This window comes from Acomys russatus, chromosome 26, assembly GCF_903995435.1.
Source record: "Acomys russatus chromosome 26, mAcoRus1.1, whole genome shotgun sequence".
Classification (NCBI taxonomy): Eukaryota; Metazoa; Chordata; class Mammalia; order Rodentia; family Muridae; genus Acomys; species Acomys russatus.
In genome coordinates, this window is record NC_067162.1 from 34,275,365 (window position 1) to 34,297,170 (window position 21,806).

Here is a 21,806-nt window from a genome sequence, read left to right on the forward strand (position 1 = left end):
TGGCAGAGCTAGGACTGAAAGCTGGGCCTTCTAAAACAAGGGCTTTTCTTTCCATGTCACTCTCTACTTCTCCAAGTAAGAGAGACTTCAGAAGTGACTTTGGGTTTTTCACCTGGAGAATGAGGGCAAGGGAAGTAAAGAAGGGGACAGTAACAGGAGTCGCCTTAGAAGGAAGTCCAGCCACTCTCAACCTTTCCAAATACCTTTTAGATAGCAATGAGGACCACAAGTTACCTACATCCTGTGTCGAGGACCAGAGGGAAAATTAAACACCTCAAATAAATCTAACCATTTTTCGAGTCTGAGGTCCTGACAGCTGAACTTAGTCCCTCCCACAGATGCTGTGGGCCCTCTTTCGTCACATTAAATGCCTCGGGGCGCTGAAGAATCTGTAGGGCATGTGAGAGTAAAGAGCGCTTGGGACTATGGGGCGGGTGGCCCAGGTATGGCTACGGAGAAGGGGAAGCCTGCGGTGGAGCTGTGGTCGGGGAATGTGGGTTCTGTGGCTGAACTCAATGTTGGGATAGGAAACCAGGGGCGATGACAGCTGAGTGGAGTTCACCACCCTAAAAGGGGCGCGGAGGGACTGAGGGTACCACCGAAAGCCTGAAGAGGTGCTCAACAGGGGGTCTCCTGTGCCAGGACGCGGGCGGGGCCCCTCTGGAACGCCGGCGATTGGATGCTCCCTAAGTCCCGCCTTCCCGGACCCTTTCCCTGAGGCCCCGCCCACAACGCCAGGCGCGCGCCTGGGGAGCCGGGAGGGGTCGGGGCGGCGGCGGCGGGAGGAGAGAGGTGAGGTTCCGGCACGCGCCCTACTCGATGCGAGAGCGCGAGCCGCGCGCTCCCGTCATCCGCGTCGCCATCTTTTTCCCCCTCCGTCTGTCTGTCTGCTGTTGGCTTTGTCTGTCTGCCGCGCGGCCCCTCGCCTACCCGCCGCCGGCCCGGCGCGCTGCCACCCTCTGCCCGCCGGGTCCGGGTCCCAGGGAGCCTCGGCCGGGCCAGCGCGAGCTGCAGCCCGGGCCCATTGTCCCGCGGTCTGTCTGTCCGGAGGCGGGGCCCGAGACGCGGAGCGCGGAGGCTGCGGGTAAAGCGCCCCCGCGCCAGGAGCCAGCTGCCCGGGTAGCGCCCGCCGCCCGCCTTTTGTCTGCCCGCTCTTGGGGAGGGGCGAGCTGGGTGCTGCGGCGGCTGGGTGAGGGCCTCGCGGGCTGGCGTCTGACAGGCTGGGGTGGAGCTGGGGGAGGGGAGGATGGGCGTGGGAGAGCGGACGGGGCGGGGGGCCCGGGCGGTCCTGGCGCGGGCGGACCGAGGAGCTACTAAATTTAGATTTCGGAGAAGGCTAAGTGGTCTAAGGGTTGGTCTGAGACGACTCGGGAGACCTCTGGCTCCAGTCTGTTACCTGGGAATTACCTGTGCCCCTGCTCGAAAATGCCAAAGGGACCATCTCAACTGATGGCACACCGGAGCCCCAGCCAGCACCCGAGAGGACCCGGGGACAGTGAACCGAATGTATGACCGCCTTTCTTCTCTCCCTTTCCGCAGATTCACATCACTCGGATTCAGGCGAGTTTACTTTGCTCCGTGGGAACCTCACCAGAGTTGGAGGTGGGCATGCATCCTTTTTGCTTCAGACTGGCCTTACACACACACACACACACACACACACACACACACACTCACTCTCTCTCTCTCTCTCTCTCTCTCTCTCTCTCTCTCTCTATCTATCTATCTATCTATAGTGTGCCCTGAAAGCTGCATCCTAACACCTGTGAGAGAGCAGAGGCAGGGATGAAGGGGGCCAGTGCACCCTCCCAAGGACACTTTTTATTTGACCAAAAAAAAATAAAATAAAATAAAAAAGCTCTCTTTAAAAGTAGCATCCCTCGTAGGTCTGAACCTCAGTTTACCGGTCTCCCCAATTTCCTCCCAGCTGAAGATGTTTAGGCAGCTAGCTATCCAGCTCTCCAGTTACATTCCTAGCTTAAGTTTCACATTCGGGCAGTGCTGAAAGCAAAAGGGGACCAAGTGGCCTTGTGTACCTTTTGATTTGTTTTAATAGGGTTGCCACTTATAAAACTAACCACAGAGACCCTGTCGTTTGGGTCAGGTGTGCCCTCCCAGTGCCATTTGTCTGCTTCCTTATTTATTTTTAAGTGTTTCCCCCCTCCTCTGGACTTTCTCTTCTAGTGTGTGTTTTAATTATTGTGGCTTGGCTTTGTTTTGTGAGAGGGGAGGATGTGTGTTTATTTTCCCTTGATCTCTCAGGTGTGAAGTCCCAGGAGGTACCATCTGGTCAGTTCCTCATTAGGCCACTAGGAGGATCGTGAGAAGCAGTGGATGCTGCTGCCTTTCTGGATATGCAGCGCAGCATTTCCGTCTCTCTGCCCTGTCGCTTTAGCATTGAAGTGTTGGCTTGCCAAGATGATCTAAATAGAGCCTGCGTCAAGTTACTTGGCACTCCTTCAAACAGACTTTAGTATCGCAATCTCATAGCTCTGATTCCTGATCTTCATGGGAATAAGCGTAGATGAGATTTCCTTTGGTTTTTTGTTATACAATAGAGAAGCATAGAAAAACAAGACAACCTACACCTCACTCAGCTTTCCACTTTGGGACTCCACAGACAGAAGAACTAAAGTATACTGTTGAGTCACAGCTTGTCCTAAAATCACTAGAAGGGATGTACACCTCTAATCCCACTAGTCAGAGGGCTGAGGCCAGATGGTCACTGAGTCCAGGAGTTTAAGGGGAGAGAGGACAGAGAAGAGTGACCACCCCTTGCAACTGGGAATGTTAGCTTAGTGGGTAGAGTGCTTGCCCGTTATGCACAGAGTTCTGCCTGGCATGCACAAAGCTTTAGGTTCAGTCCCCAGCGCCATGTAGAACTGCTATGGAGGCACTCACCTGTACTCTCCTGAGACAGAATATCAGAATTTCATGGTCACTCGGTTACTTATCCAGTTGAATACCAACTAAGGATACACGAGACTTGTGTTTCCAAGAAAAACAGAGAGAAGGCTGGGCACAGTGGCACACACCTCTAATCCCAGCACTCGGGAGGCAGAGGCAGGTGGATCTCTTGTAAGTTTGAGGCCTGGACTACAAAGTGAGTTCAGGACAGCCAGGGCTACACAGAGAAACCCTGTCTTGAAAAACCAAACCAAATCAGAATAGATACCCTTTGTATTAGACATCAACTTGCTGCTCTCTAAAATTGTTTTTTTCTATTGTACATATTAGGAATTATTTTTCTTTTTTTTTTTCTTTTTTTTAATTGAAGGTCTGAAAAGAACTGTGTTTGGTATGCAGATATGATAGAAGACTGCCTGAAAGCTGCTTCCTTTGCCACTTCCTGTGGAGGCCTGTCTTTGCCATTTGCGGTTTCTTTCTTTTGGTAAGGGGAGGCAGGGTTTGATTACAGGTTTGAGGGCCTTTCTAGCTACATAGAGGAGTTTAGTTGGCATTAGCAGGTGAGTTTTCATTAACTGGAATGCACAGTACAACTAGTAGTTTCTCTTAAAGCAGTAAACTCTATATTTCTATATGCGAGTCCAATTTAAGAAGGCAGGAACTGAAAGGAAATGGAGAGTGATTACTTCCCTCTTTTGATTTTCTATTTGTTCACTCTGGTATATGTTTATCTGTCTTGTTTGGTGGTGTCGGGAATTGAACCCAGGGCCTGACATGTGCTAGGCCCAGTGCTCTGCTGCTGTTTCACATCCCCAGGCCTCACTCTGCCTTGTAAAGAAAAGGCCACGGCTTCTGCAGCTGATCCACCTCACAGTCTCTTACCATGCTGTGGCTACAGCAGTCTCGCAGTTAACAAGGAAGCCCCGGGCTTAAGAGTTTGCTGGCTGATTGTGAGGGGGGCAGACGGACGCACATCTCTGCCGCTCTTCTACAGGGAGCTTTTCTCTTTATTCCTCCCTGGTCTCCTTGCTACATAGCAGGATTGAGACGAGGCTATGAAATTATGATCTTTGACCACCTCTCCAGAGCAAAGGAGCAGGGCCAGCTGGTGTTCCACATGGGGAGATTGGATTAGCACTCCACAGTGCGAACGCCACCTACTCTTGTGCGAGAGCCTGTCCCAAGTGGTGAAGTTTGATTTGCTCTTGTGCTGTCATATAGGTGCCTGCTAGTGCGCCTGCGTTGCCAATACGCGACGCCTTTGCTACCTCTCAGCATTACCTCTTAGAGAACTAGAGGTACCGACTGCAGGCCTTGGCTTCCATTTGCAGCGACTACAGTCTTGGTCATCTTTTTACTTTGTCTCACATCTGTAGAAGCAATCCCTTCAGCTCACAGTACTTCTAACCTTGATTGCCTGGGTTTGCGTCCCTTTCTGTCCTGTGACCTTGACTGTGATCAGTAGTAGTAGTCTGCATTCCAAAGACAGCTTTAGAGAAAAAATCTCATAAGTCCTCTAAAAAGAAGTCTCTTAAGCTTCTTGGGACCTTGACATGGTGCTTGAGATTTATATACTCTTCTCATTTGTAATTTCTGGGGAGAATAACAGTCTAACAATATCATTTAAATTTTTTGTTTGTTTGTTTTTGCAGGTCAGTACCTTACAAGGAGGTGGTGACATATCCAGTGGTGAAGCTGGGGACGAGCAGAGCTTTTGGATCAGGGAAACATGTCCCGTAGGAAGCAGACAAATCCAAATAAAGTTCACTGTGAGTACTGGGCTTTTTCTTTTGGAACCTGGGCAGTTGCGGGTTGGGATAAAAGAGAAACCTAAATTTAGGGTGAGAAGCTCACACTCATTTGTGGGGGAGAGAAAAGGGTTAAAGGTTTCCATATATGGATTTGAAGTGTGAAGTTACTGGAGTGATGTCCAACTTGTCCAAGGGGGTATATGCATTAGATTCATTATAATATATTAACCATTATAGGAAATTTGTTTTGTGAAAATATACTAGGTTTCAAGACTATAAAACAATATAACATAAGTAAACTGTAATGCAGCTACACATACGCACAGAAGAAACATAAAAATACCAGCTGCTATATGCCAAATAGGTGCCCTACATACTGTGTATCCCAGAAGTTAAAAGTAGTTAGGGTAGTTTCGCTGACCCGAGTAACAACGGAATGCCTGATGGAAGAGGCCCTAGACTGTGAACTCAACCTGGGCCTTAGAGGGTGAAAGGTGGATTTGTACGAAAAGAAAAAAGAGTGCATATGATCTGTTAGAGAAGAGGGAGACTTCTAGCAAGCAGAAGTGATGTTTGGTTTGGTTTGGTTTTTGAAGACAGGGTTTCTCTATGTAATAGCCCTAGCTATCCTAGAACTCTCTTTGTCGACCAGGCTGGCCTTGAACTCACAGCCTGCCTTCGCCTCCTGAGTGCTAGGATTAAAGGTATACGCCACCATGCCCAGCTCTGCAAGCAGATGTTTTTTGTTTTTTGGTTTTTTTTTTTTTTATTAATTTATTCTCAAGCAGAAGTTTTATTTGTCCAAAGTCTCAGGCTATGTGACCTCAGAGTAAGACCCCATCCAGCTAAATTTCCAACTTTTGAAAAAGAACTAAAGAAAATCCTAAGCAGTGTAGGAAATCAACAACAGGAAGCTGATACCAATGTAACTGGACAAGGAGTCAAGTTCTAGCCCCATCAGGCAGCAGAACTTGGAGGCTCTGGCCATGGAGTTCTGGCTTTAGAGTCAAGGATGTGAGGTGGGTTGTGGAATCTCCTTCCTCAGCCAAGGAAAGCTGCGCAGACCCAGGGTGTGTCAGGGGTGTCCCTCCTACATAGTGAGAAACAGCAACAAAAACCAAAATCAAAACAAGAGCTGGGAGGAGATGACTCAGTGGGCAAAGTGCTTGTTGTACAAGCACGAGGACCTGAACCCAAGTGAATAAAAATAAAATAATTAAAAACAAAACCAAAAATGAGATGAGAGGGGCTGGAGAGATGGCTCAGCGGTTAAGAGCACTGGTTGCTCTTCCAGAGGACCCAGGTTCAATTCCCAGCACCCATATGGCAGCTCACAACTGTCTCCAATCCAGTTCCAGGGCAATCTGACACCCTCACACAGATGTACATGCAGGTAAAAGACCAGTGCACATAAAAATAAAGTTTAAAAAAAAAATGAGATGAAAAAAATCAATGAGATGGCTCAACAGGTGACCTTCTTTGAATGCTGACAACCTGAGTTGGATCCCTGGGACCAACATGGTAGGAGGAAAGAACCAGCTCCTGCAAGTTGTCCGTTAGCCTCCATACATGCTCACTACTTGCTCTTTCTCACTCTCTCATACACACAAACATAATGCATTCAATAACAACAACAAATGTAGGTATAGTGGTCTAAATTTGCAGTCCCAGTGCTAGGGAGAGGACCGAGACAGGAGGATTCTGGAGACTTGATGCCCAGAAAGTCTGGCTAACAGAGTAAGCTTTACTTTCAGTGAAATACCGTGTTCAAAAAAAATAAGATAGAGAGCAAAAGAGAAGACATTGACCTCTGGCATTGACATATGTGCACATATACACACACCAAACAAAATAATTAGTTACTATTAGATTTGTGATAACTAGCCATTTTCCTGTAATCTGGATAGAGAAGCATTCTTTTTTTGGGAAGGGGTGGGGTGTGGGGGTGGGCTCAAGACAAGGTTTCTCTGTGTAGCCTTGACTGTCATGGATTTACTTGTAGACCAGGCTGGCCTTGAACTCAGCAATCCACCTGCCTCTGCCTCCCAAGTGCTGGGATTAAAGGCGTGTGCCACCATGCCTGGCTTAGAGAAGCATTGTTAACAGAATGTTCATAAAATAGATAAGTGACAATTATAAAGAACTAATTAAATAAAGTACAGTACAGCAACAGATGAAGAAAACACAGAGGTCTACATGATCTTTCTGTGAAGGGCCTATCACATGGTGGACAGATACCCTACCACCCAGCTATAGCCCCACCCTGTAAGGCTTTTTTAAAAAGCAATCAATAAGTAAAATATTAAAGAGGATTGATTCATTATGCAAGAAATTAAGATGACTGAATGTTATTGACAACAGTGTGACCAAAAAAGTTATGATAGCTTTGACATCTTTCATTTATGATGTTGGGTGCAAACCTTCATATATAATCATTGTTTAAGTCCTAGAAATGTTGAATAAATTAGAACCAGTTGGGTGCTTCCAGTTGTTATTCTGGGCTAGGTAGAGTTCCAAGACTGCTTACTATAAAGGTGAGTGATTTAGGGAGATTTAGAAGTCGCTGCTGAAACAGATGTGATGTGCCTAATGTAAAGAGGACAGAGGAGGTATGTCCCATATAAATCACCCACCACAGGGTTCCCAGAGTAGAGTAGCTTGTAGGGTGACAGCACAATTGTAGGAAAGCCAGGGAACCAGCAAAGCTTGAGTCACCTGTGCCTATGTCTACATAGCTTATATCTGTCAGTTAAATCTCCTCCCACCAAAGACAGCCAACGCCAAAACAAACTGGGCTGGTACTGGAGTTGAAATACTTGAGTCCCTATCTTTTACTTTTCATATTTTATTTATGTGTATGGGTATTTTGTGTGTATGTCTGTACCATATGTATATCTGATGCCCACAGATGCCAGAAGAGGATTGCAAACAGTAGGTGTTCGGATCGAACCAGCCAGTGCTCTTAATCACTGAGCCATTTCTCCAGCCTCTGAGTTACAGATGGTTGTGGGCCACCATGTGGGTACTGGGAATCACACTGGGTCCTCTGAAACCAGTGGCAGGCTGTTTACTCAGTTTTCATATCTAAATCATCCAGATAGCCCAGTCCCTTCTCCTTAGTATACTCAATGCAAAATTTTAGAGTGAAAACCCAGAATTACTTGTTATAAAGGAGCTACTGCTGAGTTGAAACCTTGTGTTTTAGACCTGCCTTACCTGTTTTCCCACGTCTCCCCTTTCTGAGTACAAGTCTGCCAACTGTGTGGAGAACTTGAAAATACAGTCTTTTGTATACTCATAGTTCGCTGCTGGGATCAAGGAAGACACCAAGAAAAAAGCTTTCCTCAAGACACTGGCTCTCAGGTTGCAGATGCTGAGACAGGAGAGCTGCAGCTGAAAGCTTTTCAGGTGTAAAATGTCCAGATCCTTTGCTCTCTGAGAAGCCATTGGTGCTGCCGGCTTTCCTGGGTGTAACTGCTGCTCCCACAGAGACAGCACCGGGCTCCTCAAGAGTGCCAGCTGGGAAGGCATCTGAAGCGCCTCCTCCCAGTGCTGCTGTTTTTCCTAGACATCTGCTTGCTTAGAGAACGTGCTAACTGAGTAATTTCAGGCAGCCCAGAACTGCACTTACCAAATGGTACTAAGAAAAGGTGAGAGAGGAGACTACCTGGATTTTATTGTGAAGCTTGGCTATTGATAGGCAGATAATTACACACATTTAATAAGAAGTTGACCGTACACTAATATCTGGGAGCTAGAACATTTTCATTCACTCCAATAGTCTGAAGATAGAAGTAATAATTCTGTTACAAAAATAGGTAATTCTACATTTCTTAGTCACTAATATCTGTATGTACCATACTTGGATTAAGATATATAACTTTTTTTTAATGGTGAAAAAAGTGTGTATTTAGAATTAGCCAGCTGGACTCAGTTTAGATGATCTCAATCTTGTTGGCAACATCCAGAGCATCATAATCAGGAGCCAGTCAAACACACGCCTTTTCTCTCCGTCAGGCCATATCAGAGTGTTGACTTTGGCCACATAGATGTCACAGAGTTTCTTCACGGCCTGTTTGATCTGGTGCTTCTTAGCCCTGACATCCACAATGAACATAGTGTGTTGCTGTCCTCTGTTTTCTTCATGGCTGACCCAGTGGTCAGGGGGAGTGTGATGACGGCGTAGTGGTCGAGCCTGTTCCTCCTGGGTGCGCTCTTGAGGGTATTTGAGCTGCTTCCAGAGCCACAGGGTTTTGGGCCCCGAGAAGGTGGGTGACGTCCAGATCTTCTTCTTCTTCTTGTGGCTGTGGATGCCTTTCAGCACTGCCTTCTTAGCTTTCAAGGCCTTTGCTTTGGCTTCGGCTTTGGGAGGGGCAGGAGATTCCTTCTTCGCTTTCGGTGCCATCTTGGCAAAAAGGGATAACTTTTAAATTTTTTACATTTGTTTATTTTGTGTATGAGATGGAGAGGGCATGCCACAGCACACGCCATGAAAATCAGGATAGCTTCAAACTGTGGGCTCTGTCTTTCAACTGTATAAGTTTCAGGAATTGAACTCAGACATGGTAGAAAGTGTCTTTACCCACTGAGCCAACTCACCAGCCCCAGGGTAACATATTTTCAGCAGCTTCCACTACCTTCTGTCCAAAGAATAACTCTAGACAGTTGGGTGTGGAGATGAGGGAGAAGTAACTACTAGAAAAATCATTCACTCTTTTTAGGAAGGTTGATAAAATCACCTTTAAGATTTAAAAACACACATACATATTGTTTTATGGTGCTATTTAAAATAGAAACAGCCTTAAAGAACAGTATTTATTTTAAGCTTTTTCATAGTCAGTAATGGAATAAAAGAGTAGTATTTCTATACTACTGAAAAAAATGTATGTATCCCAAGTTTCCTCACTGGAGCTGGATAGATGGTTCAGTGGTTAAGAACACTGGTTGTTCTTCCAGAAGACCTAAGTTCAATTCCCAGCAACCACATGGCAGCTCCATATTCTCCTAACTCTAGTTCCAAGGGATCCAACTCTCTCACAAATGCAGGCAAAATACCAATGTAGATTAAATAAAAAATTACTTTGGGGAGGGAAGTGTGCATCACCCAAGTTCCCCGAGATTGCCAGCAAGAATCTTAGGAGAGTCACAATGAAGAGACTCCATTCTGATCTGTAAAGGCTGGAATAATTAAACTTAATAGAATTCTGAGTTCATGTTGGTAAAGATTAAACTGAAATATTGGCTCATTTTGAAAGAATCATCTGCTTTTACCTTTTAAAGTTTGGTTTAATTTAATTTAATGTGTATGAGTGCTTTGCCTTACGTGCCTGGTAGCTATGGAGGCCCAAAGTGGGCAATCTCATGGAACCAGAGTTTATAGATGGTTGTGAGCCACCATGTGGGTGCTGGGAATCAAACCTGGGTCCTCTGGAAGAATGGTCAGTGCCTATAACTGCTGAGCCATCCATCTCTCCAGCTTCCTTTTAGATGTCTTTCTACTAGTGCAGTGTGACAGGGACATTTTTTATTGTTTACTTCTTTCACTGTCATAATTCTAACTAGTTTCCTTACAACCTGAAGTTTTATTGATGAGAATTACTGACATTTACAATTCACAGTACATGCCAATATTTAATTTATTCCTTAGTACCTGATCTATCTCTGACCCTTAGCTCCGAAATCTTGAACCAGTGTAGAGGACCTGAGTATTGTTGCAGGTGGTTTTGCTGCTTTGGCGGCATCAATATGGATAAATGAAATACTTCTGCAGAGAGGCATTAGGAAGCACTGTCCTGGACTCGCTTTGTAGACCAGGTTGGCCTCGAACTCACAGCGATCCGCCTGCCTCTGCCTCCTGAGTGCTGGGATTAAAGGCGTGCGCCACCACCGTGCCCTCTCTTATAGTGACGTATAGTCCATGTGTTGCTTCAGAAATGCGAACACAGGTTGGGCAAGGTGTTGTGTACCTTTAATCCCACCACTCAAAAAAAATGTGACTACAGTCCTTAATGAACTAGTTTTTTCTTTTCTTGAAGCCTGTGTACCTAGGACTACATTCTGATAATCTCCATCTCCATTCTTACCACAAGATGAGGCACAGTTGCCACACTGTCAGTCTCTGTAATCCAGGCATGACAACTCACGGCAATGGCATGAGAACTGCCTTTCCTTCTTCTGTGACGCTGCGGCCTTAAAAACACATTGCGATGTCTGAGTGGTTGTTGCGTGATGTGAATGTAACAGCGGCGCTATGATCAGAGCTGTTCCGTCTCACAGAGAGAAGTGTCTGTTGTTAACTGGATCCCTGGAACATGAAATTCATACCGCCAGTGGCAGCACATGCGAAATCTGGACTTTAGGGGTTAGGGTTATAGCTCAGTGCTAAAAGTATGTTTTAGCATGTACAAGACCTTATCTTAACCCCTATCCCAAGAGAAACACATACTATAGATGAGGAAGGGAGACCCAGAGAAGATATTGTAGTCGTGTAGACTTCAATACTTTGTTTTATCATAGACCTTAGTTTTCTTCCATTTTAAAAAATGATTTATTGCCGGGCGTGGTGGCACACGCCTTTAATCCCAGCACTCGGGAGGCAGAGGCAGGCGGATCTCTGTGAGTTCGAGGCCAGCCTGGTCTACAAAGCGAGTCCAGGACAGCCAAGGCTATGCAGAGAAACCCTGTAAGATTTATTTTTAATTATGTGTTTATGAACACATGAGTACAGGTACTTGTGGAGGCCGAGGCATTATTCTCCTTGAAGCTGGAGTTCTAGGCATCTGTAGCCTCTGACATGATGACTAGGAACTAAACTGTGCAAGAGCAATACACTTTACTGTTGAGCCATCCTTGCATCGCCTGTGGTCATCTTTTTAACTGCATGCAGGTAGTGTAGGTGTATGGTAGTTAGGAAGGTAGGTGAGTACCTACCTATAGAGAATCAAGGTGAGGGGCCCAGCAAGATGCTAGAGGGGCAAAGGGCTTGTGTAAGTATCATAACCAGTGTTCAATCCCCAGGACACACAGATTTGTCCTCTGTCCTCCATATATTTACTGTGGCACACCTAATCCTCACTACACACAAATAATAAAAAGTTAAATTTTAAAAGAGAGAATTAAGGTGAGATCCATACAGTACTTATAAAGACTGGACTGGCACATACCACATAGTAACTATAATTGGTGTTTAGTGCTTAGCATATAGTTTATTTGCTGAATAAACTACTAGCAAATAAGGATTGTTTTCTGAATGAGTGACCAGGTAAATCACATGGAGCTGACTCCTCCCCCCCCCCCCCCCCCGTGCCCCTCATCAACTTTCACACCAAAAGAACTACCACCATATAATTGTCCTGTCTCCCCTCAGTCTTAGCCTGTATACTGTCCTTTCCCTTTCAGTTAAGAAAGGGCCCGATCTAGAAACATTTCACTGGGTTTTGTTATTATTCCCTCTTGCTGGCTGGGGAATTGGGCTTGTAGTTTCCATTCTGAGGTAAGAGAAGCCTTTCGCTCTTTTCTATCTCTGTCTAGTTTCCTGGAAATTAAACAGCACTTGCAGGTTAATTCGTCAGTAACATGGGTCTCAGGCAGAGCTCATGAAAAGTAAATGCCAAAAAACCAAAACAAACAAACAAACAAAAAGAAAAGTAAATGCAAAATCAGGACTGGTCAGGGCTTCTGGACACTTTATATACAAACAAAGGCCGTGCTGCCCCAAGGAGACTGTAAGCAGCGTTTGCTGTGAATTAGCTGGTGTGCTTCAGGGATGGGTTTCAGTGAGTGAGAATATGATGGACTCTCCCTTCCCCTCCCACCTGTTACTTCCAGCCCTGTTTCTCATGCTAACTCTGACAGACATTAGAGAAAGGCAGGAGGGATGGCCAGGACATAGCTTGGGATGACTGTTGGAGAAAGATGGGATTGGAGATTTATTCAGGATTCCCTGAAGCATTTGGGTGTGAAACAGCAAGGCTGAGATGATTGACGTTTGCCAGTCTGTTGCCCTGCCTCCACCACGCTGCTTCACCTCTTACCCCTCTGTCTCCCCAGTCCTGATGAAGGGCTGCAATGGACTGAGATTCTGCAGTTCAGTTTGTAAAGTGGTGATTAATCACCTTTTCAGGGATCAAAAATAGGGGGATTTAAGATACGCTAACTGCTGAGGAAGAGCACTTCCACCCAGAAGCTGCTGGAGATAGCAGCATGCCTTGGAGATGAATGAATCTATACAGGGTACCTACCTGTCTCCTCCTTTTGAATGGTCTGACCTTCAAACTAGTTTGCCTAGGCTTGTACTGCCCAAGTGGTGGCCTGACTATTTTTCCTTGTGACCACCAGGGGATCAAGTATTTGCTGGGCTAGAGGAACAAGCCCGACAGGCGATGATGAAAACGGATTTTCCTGGAGACCTTGGCAGTCAGCGACAAGCTATCCAGCAACTAAGAGATCAGGACTCCAGTAGCAGTGAGTTCTGCACCTTCTGGTAATGACTCAGGGCAATGGGAGCAGAACTAACAGAGTGTGTGCTCTGGGGATTGTGTGTGGGGGTTGGGAGGAAGATCTAAGAAGATGTGTGGGTCTCCAGGGTCTGCGTATGTTTCAGAGAGAGGACAGGTGGGCATGTTGTAATTGGCACAGTGTCATATACAGACAGGTTTCTGGTGGTTGTGATAGGACATTATAAGACAGACAGTGTTTAGGCAGCTTGTGGGCCAGGTCAAATAAAAAGAAAAAAAAAAAACCACCTTGCTTTAGGTCTGTTCATTTATAATTAATGAAATGTAAGAGTGGCACTGATGAATGTTTGCTTGAGGTCCCGGCCTTACTGTCATACAGATTTGTTAGTGGTGGGCTTATGCAGCACATAAAATGCTCAAGTCCTGGTTCCCACACCTAAGCCCATACTAGATCTCTGTGTTTAGGAGATTAAAAAAAGAAAAGTCTTGCAAGTGGAGGCCGCAGGCTGTGTGTTCCATGACCTGCCTGTACAGGCACATGCTAAGCTGTGTTAGTTCCCAGAAGGCTGTCTACACTTTCCTCATCTTACCATTTGATACCAGCTTTTTATTAGATGTCAGTTTATCGTGAAACCTCTGGGATTTTTGGTTTGTTTTGCTTTTTTAACTAGTTGAAATCTTGGGGAGAACAAAGAGAAGAGAGAGAGTATATTGTTCTGAACTCTGTACAGAGTTCTACAGTTTTTCCTAAACTATTACTTAAGCAACAGCAAGCACACAGACACAACACATACATCTTAGCAGGCAGGCACAAAGAAACGAACCCGAGAGCTCTAGGGATCTTATGAAACACGGCAGCATCGCTCCATCTATCTTTTCAAATTTTTTAAAATTTTTACTATTTTATTTTCAAGATATACAGCAGTTTCTTTTGTGTTGTTGTTGTTTTGTTTTTCGAGACAGGGTTTCTCTGTGTAGCCTTGGCTGTCCTGGACTCATTTTGTAGACCAGGCTGGTCTCAAACTCACATCAATGCACCTACCTCTTCCTCCTGAGTGCTGGGATTAAAGGCATGCACCACCATGCCCAGCCAGTTTCTTTTTTTGTTCTTGTTTCTTTTCTTTCTTTTTTGGATTTTTGAGACAGGGCCTCTCTGTGTAGCATTGGTAGTCCTGGACTCACTTTTTTTTTTTTTTCCCTGAGACAGGGTTTCTCTGTCACCCTGGCTGTCCTGGACTCACGTTTGTAGACCAGGCTGGCCTTGAACTCACAGAGAGCCACCTGCCTCTGCCCCCCAAGTGCTGGGATTAAAGGTGTGCACCACCACCGCCCAGCTTGGACTTACTTTTGTAGACCAGACTGGCCTCGAACTCACAGCGATCTGCCTGCCTCTGCTTCCTGAGTGCTGGGATTAAAGGTGTGAGCTAACCATGCATGGCTACAAAAGTGTATTTTATGCAGCAGTGCCTTTGACTATGCTTACAAGTGTTCCACACTGGATTCTAGTGAGAAAATACGTTATGACTTAGTCTGGGCCGACCCTTCATAATTGAGGTGGATTCAAGTGAAAGAAAGCTTTAACGAAAATATACCATACTTTTCAGCTCCCAAATGAAGTCTACCACATGCCTGATACATCTAACATGTACCCTCCAGCAGGTGATCTGGTAGGAATGTGTCAGTAAAGGAAATTTAGCCCAGTGTTGCCCAGAAAGAGTGACCTTGTATTGTAGATTGAGAAATTATGCAAGACAGAAGGGAGATGACTAGCACTGTCAGTAGGGAATGTGAGCCTCACTGAACATGCAGAGCATGCTGAGATACTCTCGGTAGCCCTAGCAGTCCAGGGTCCAAGCAGGAATGAGAGGGCTATCCCCTGACCGGCTGATGGCTTCCATTAGGCATGGCTTCCTCCATGACCTCTAAAGCACCCACTCTGAACCTCATTTGTTATTGTTGGGTTTTGCTCCCCCCAATCATCGCCCCCCCCCCTTTATTTTACAAGTGAAGGACAAAATCAGCTCACACAAACCTTGCAGATTCAATAGCCACAGGCAGATTAGCCTACAACCACATCCTTCCCTGCCAAACTAAAACAGACCCAGGTACTTCTGTCTGCAGTGAAGAATGGCACTCCTCCACGCCCACGTCTTTCACACTTAGATATCCATTAGATAAGCCAAAGAGCCATCTGAGACAATGGCTTTATTAGCTTAAAATACGCAGTACCTAGTGGATCAAGTACAGAGTGGACAGCGGAGAAAGGTGGAACACGCCTTTGATCCCAGCACTTCCAGCCAGGGCTACACAGAAAAACTCTGTCTCAGTCAGAGAGAGAACAGAGTGGACACTTGGGGAGGTTGGGGTAGCAGGGCTATGCACTTGAAAACAGCCTTTGTTGCACAGTAAAACCATCTTCAGAAACACAGTAATAAGGGGTTGGGGGTGAGGGGAGAAGAGGAGAGAGGATAAACTTGGACACCTTCCACCCCTATAAAAATAAACTGCCCAAGGTTGCTAATTTTATTTTTCCACTGTAATATATAGCCCTTTCCCTATAAACTAACATAATTTTAAACTAGTTTATTCTTATATCCTTACTGATAAGAGGAACTAAAATTCTGTTGCTATTTTTTGGAAGTGTGTATTGACGTCTGTTGTGACAGAAGAGATTAGTGGCATTGGGATAGAATTGTCTGACAAGATGGAGAAATTGTGCAGGTGGCTGTAGAGACAAGTAAGTAAAATCAGGAAGAAGTATTGCTGAGTCAGGTTGTGCTGTGGGAGTGAGTTTGGTGTGGTGTGCTTGGGAGATACGATCTCAAGTGTAAGATATTTGAGAACCATGACTTCAGAATAGTTATTTTGCCAGGCACGACAGTACATGGCTATAATCACAGCAGTTGGGAAACAGGCAGGAGGATCAGAAATTGAATACATAGTGAGACCTGTTTCATAAACAACAGTTATTTTATGGTAATGTAGAAGGCTAGGTACCATTTTTAGTGCAGGTTTGCTTCCCACTTTCCCTGTAGTATGCATATGGCCTAATGAGTGGTAGTCACAGCTGGCTTCCATTTGCCCTGCTTTGTAGCCCCTAAGCACTGATGCAAACTGTATTACCTGAAGTCTGAAAATGTTTTTTTCATTATAGCTGCAAACTCTCAAGTGGACAGCACCTCAGGATGTATTCCTGTAAAAATCAGAACAAGTGACCCAGTTTATGTGTTCCAGGTGACAGTGAAGGTGACGAAGAAGAGACCACGCAAGACGAAGTGTCTTCCCACACATCAGAGGAAGATGGTGGGGTAGTCAAAGTGGAGAAAGAGTTAGAGACTGCAGAGCAGCCTGTTGGTAGTGGGAATGAAGTAGAGCATGAGGCAAGTGACCAGCAGCCCTCTTCACGCCGGCTTTCGCTCCCACCCCCACCCCAGCAGCCCTCTTCACGCCAGCTTTCGCTCCCACCCCCACCCCAGCAGCCCTAAAAGCTCTCACTTCTTTCCAAGCAGAGCAGCCACCTTAGGGAAGGGAGAACTCCTCCAGGGAGCACTCTGGAGTGTGTTTTCAGGGTTAAGTCAGGCAGACTGTCCTGTGGAACCAGCTTCCAACTAAATCATTTCCTGTGTATTCATGCATGGAGCATGCAGAAGGGGAGCTAATCCCTTCCCTGCAGAGTATGGTGTCCTCAGGGTAGACAACCTGGAAGACTAAAGACAATATTTTACCCTTCAGTCTCAGTGGGAACCCAAGACTAACACATGGGATTGGTCTCTTATGAAAGGGCGGGGTGGGGGTGCTGGGAAGAGACTAGTGAGGAGTGTTCATGACACCTGTTTGGTGGATTTGCAGGTCACAGAAAACCTAAATTCTGACCCCTTGCTTGAACTCTGCCAGTGTCCCCTCTGCCAGCTAGACTGTGGGAGTCGGGAGCAGCTGATTGCACATGTGTACCAGGTATGGGATGAGGAGGGGGCCCTGGGACTGAGTGCCAGCAGCTCGGAGGTTAGGTGCTGCAGTGGCCCTGCCTCTGGCTGTGGGTTCTACAGGGTCCATTCCACCCCTCAGAGCATCTTAGAAAAAAAATGGTTCTGAGTTCCCAGAGAGATACACTGTGGAAAATAAGTAACATGATCTTGTTTTACTAAAATATTCAACACATTCAGGAGAGAAATAGAAACTTACTTCTATTAACAGTGATGGCTTTTAAAGGTGGGGTAGGGCTAACATAAATTACATAATGTGAAGCCAGGCAGTGGTGGCCCACGCCTTTAATCCCAGCACTCAGGAGGCAGAGGCATCGCTGTGAGTTCGAGGCCAGCCTGGTCTACAAAGTGAGTCCAGGACAGCCAGAGCTACACAGAGAAACCCTGTCTTGAAAAACCAAAAAATAAAATAAAATAATAATTAAAAAAAAATACACAATGTGAGCCAACAATATAGCTCTGGTGGTAAAGGCACCTGCCACGAAGCCTGGTGTGACCTGAGTACAATCCCCAGGAAGGAGACCGGAAGGAGAGAATTGATTTGTCACTTGTTGTCCTCTGACCTCTACATACACATACTGTGGCATGCACGCAAAACAAATGACATACTTTGAGGGGGCCAATGAAAGTACAAAGAAAACAAATAAGACTTTTTGCCCTAAAACTAAGAGTGTAGCTATTCCGAGTGGACATCAGTACACAGCCCAGGCTGTCCAAAGCTTTATGGATTGTGCCTATAAAGACGGTTGGTTGTTAGGAGTATTTCTTAAGAAGACCGAGGAGAAGCAGGCTGTGAATACCTGTCACACACCACTATGCTCATCCAACTCCTTCATTGTACTCTTAAAATGCACTTGTGTCTGCACAATATGAGGCAGGGAAGCCAAAACCACCAGGAGTGCAAACCCCTCAGGCTCTCAGGAGGGCCTGGAATCGGGCTGCTTTTCAAGCCACTTATGTGTCCCAGAATATGGCCAGAACTCACGGTGATAAAATCTGAGCGATGGTCTTAATGGCTGGGCTCATCTAGAAATCCTTAACACAACAGGCTGGGGTTTTCCCAGGAGCTAAAGAGATAGTTGCAAGTGCCTCAGTCTAAGGTAAAGAGAAGGAAGGGGTGCAGATTGTCTTGGATAACACAAAATTGACACCTGAAGGCTTTGTTTTACAGCATACTGCTGCAGTGGTGAGTGCCAAGAGTTACATGTGCCCTGTCTGTGGACGGGCCCTTAGCTCCCCAGGGTCTTTGGGTCGCCACCTCCTAATCCATTCGGAAGACCAGCGGTCTAACTGTGCTGTGTGTGGAGCCCGTTTTACTAGCCATGCCACTTTCAACAGGTTAGTAGAACACCTAACCTTGTGCTAACAGCAAGTTACTAGGTATAAGATGCTGCTTTCCCAGGTCAAAAGAAAGGCTAGATGTGAGTAATGCAAGTGGGCCGATAGAACAGTCTGGAAATACAAGTAAGGAGATGAGGAGGCAGGCTAGGCAGTGTGCAGTAGATACCTCTCAAGGGAAACGAATTGCTTTGCTTTCCCTAGCAGAATATTTCCAACTAGAAAGTGATGCAGAGACAAGCAAGACCACTCATCACGATAGACCCGCAATTGCCGTACCCCGAGAAGACCTGGTCAGAGAGCAAGCTCAGCTGCGTGCTAGGAAGCCTAGAACACCATCCTCATCCCTTTGCCTTGTTTGTACAATGCACACGCTACTTTTCTTGGTGAGCAGTGGCACGCAGGAGGAAATAAGGCAGTGAATTGTGTCTGTGTGAAGGAAACTTCCACCTCTTGACCCTCTTCACTCACACGATAGGCCGAGACGTGCAGTGTCAGCATAGCTGCATTCTGACTTCGCCTTGTAGCGGTTATACTGGGTAGTTTTTTATGGCAGGTGGCTCAGTTGTTAATTCAAGGTGGGCTTTAAAACTTAGTATATCTACTTTAGTCCAAAGAAGAGAAAGGGGTCTCCCAAGCATGCAGACCAACCCTCACAGTGGGGGACTTGAATAGTTTGCCTAATGGTTAAGGAGCCAGTTACCTAGATAGCTGAGGCTTGCCTCAGGGAAATACTACACTGTCGAAAATCTTTTCTTCCCAGTGAGAAACTTCCTGAAGTACTTAATATGGAATCCCTACCCCAAGTCCACAGTGAGGGCTCCTCCAGTGCTGAAGGAAAGGACATTGCCTGTAGTCCTCCAGTGTACCCTGCTGGAATTCTGCTTGTGTGCAACAACTGTGCTGCTTACCGTAAGCTACTGGAGACACAGACCCCAAGTGTACGCAAGTGGGCCCTCCGTCGCCAGAATGAGCCTTTGGAAGTACGGCTACAACGACTTGAACGAGAACGCACAGCCAAGAAGAGTCGGCGGGACAACGAGACCCCAGAGGAGCGGGAGGTGAGACGAATGAGGGACCGTGAAGCCAAGCGCCTGCAGCGCATGCAGGAGACAGATGAGCAGCGAGCTCGGCGGCTACAGCGAGACCGCGAGGCCATGAGGCTGAAGCGGGCCAATGAAACCCCAGAGAAGCGGCAGGCCCGACTCATTCGAGAGCGCGAGGCTAAGCGGCTCAAGAGGAGACTGGAGAAAATGGACATGATGTTGCGAGCCCAGTTCGGTCAGGACCCTTCTGCCATGGCAGCCTTAGCAGCCGAAATGAACTTCTTCCCACTGCCTGTTAGTGGGGTAGAGCTGGACAGCCAGCTGCTGGGTAAAATGGCCTTTGAAGAACAGAACAGCAGCTCTCTGCACTGAACCACACCCTCCTGCCTGACCTTCCATCCACTCCAGCCCACAAGGATTGGTGCTGCGGGCACCCAGGAGGCCACAGTCCTTGCTGCCACAGGCAGGTCCGGGTTGGTTGCAGGGAAACCTGTGCACCCTCTGCATGTGGGAACAGGATGGGGTCTGGAGGGACCTGCATCAGTGCAGCTCTGGACAAGGGAGCAGGCACTCCAGAAACCTGGACTTTTCAGCCAACAGTGGCAAGCCAGGGTTATGTGACTGTAGGACCCAGTACAGTCCATGAAGCTATGAGGGCAAATAAATTAATTTTATCTTTACTGACCCTTTGCTCTTTAAGTCTCATTCGTTTCATCTAGTGATGTGTAGTAGGAGAGAGTTTGATGGGGATATTTTAAGTAGTGGGGTTTTTTTCCCCCTGGAGACAGGGTTTCTCTGTGTAGCCCTGGCTGTCCTGGACTCGCTTTGTAGACCAGACTGGGATTAAAGGCATGCGCCACCACACCCAGCTTAGATAATGACTTCTAATGACCTTTTCTTTTCTGAGGCAGAGTGCTCTTCAACTAAGTTGGTCTTCCAAGGAAAGGGCTGGAGCTAGGTGAGACAGGTCACCCATGACAAAGGCTAGATCCTAGCAACTGGGCACTCTTGCAGTTTGGCTGCCATAGTATGTATGGAAGAGACAAGAGCTGCTCATTTGTGTTTCTGTGCTGGTACAAGAATAAGCATAGACCTTTTCTTAGCCTGCCTCAAAGCTTATGTACAATTTGGATATTTATAGAGCTTGAGGTCCAGAAGGATGTGCCCTAGTTAATTTGTTGCTAGAAAAATAACCACACCAGGAATGTGGACCTTTTCCAATGCAACAGGGACATTTAAATTCTTCTCCCACCTCTGTAGGTCTAAGACTGTTTAAAAGGGACAAATAACCCCCAACTACAGTTAAGCCCTACCTGACCAGCTGAAAAATACTCTTTAAGAATTACACTGAAAGCTGGGCGTGGTGGCTCACGCCTATAATCCCAGCACTCGGGAGGCAGAGGCATGTGGATCCCTGTGAGTTCGAGGCCAACCTGGTCTACAAAGCGGGTCTAGGACAGCCAAGGCTACACAGAGAGACCCTGTCTCGAAAAAAAAAAAAAAAAAAAAAGAATTACACTGAAGTGTGTAGGTGCACACCTTTTATCCCAGCACTTGGGAGGCAGAGGCAGAAAAATCTTTGTAAATTCAAGGCCAATCTGGTCTCCAAAGCAAGTTCCAGGACAGCCAGGGCTATTACACAAAGAAACCCTGTCTGAATAAAAAAAGAAAAAGAAAGAAAAGAAATACACTGAAGAGAGATTAAGTACTTAATTGGTCCAAATGCCTTTCCCAGAGTTCCACACACATGGGAATTTTTCCAATGACTGGATGCACTGTGTCCCAAGAAATACCTGCTGTCCCATTACCGTGTAAGTTGAGCCAGTTATTCAATTCCTGTCATAAAATGGTAGTAATACTAGCAATAGACAACTGATAACACACTTAGGATAGTTGTGGTACTTAGCAAATAAATGTGCTTGAGTGTCTCGTCACTTACTGATGGCAAACTTTCCAGTCAGCAGTGGCTATGATTAGGATGACCTCAGCAATGTGTAGCAGTATGCCAGAGTAAAGGGCCACGTGGAAAGGCCAGCAGTTAAGACGTCTGTGGGTCCTAGTGATTGATGACCTTAGTCTACAGGTAGATTTCCAAGACTCTGAAGTCCATAGCAGTGGGAGATTAATATTCAGGTAGCTCCCACCATTGCCAAGTTTACCAATGACCCACACCATCTTTACTCCAAGTGCTCCCACCCAATGGCCACTCATCAAACTGATAATAGGAAAAAGGCGCAAACACCAAAAGGAAAAGCTAGTAGTTTATATAGATCGATATATAGATATATAGATATTGATATATATTGTGTTTACATAGTCCACAAG

General features: G+C 46.2%; 1 protein-coding gene and 1 pseudogene across 1 annotated transcript; one reads left to right on the top strand and one right to left on the bottom strand.

Annotated features, from left to right (window-relative positions):
• Positions 1 to 810: 810 nt before the first annotated feature.
• Znf821 (zinc finger protein 821) lies at positions 811 to 20,293 on the top strand. Its single transcript, XM_051168689.1, has 9 exons — positions 811 to 1,084; positions 1,540 to 1,602; positions 3,278 to 3,391; positions 4,560 to 4,676; positions 12,996 to 13,121; positions 16,349 to 16,494; positions 16,964 to 17,068; positions 18,269 to 18,435; positions 19,199 to 20,293. The coding sequence occupies exons 4-9, from the start codon at positions 4,637 to 4,639 to the stop codon at positions 19,851 to 19,853; spliced, it is 1,239 nt and encodes a 412-aa protein (XP_051024646.1). The 5' UTR covers positions 811 to 1,084; positions 1,540 to 1,602; positions 3,278 to 3,391; positions 4,560 to 4,636; the 3' UTR covers positions 19,854 to 20,293.
• LOC127209123 (60S ribosomal protein L23a-like) lies at positions 8,594 to 9,063 on the bottom strand (annotated as a pseudogene).
• Positions 20,294 to 21,806: the final 1,513 nt, after the last annotated feature.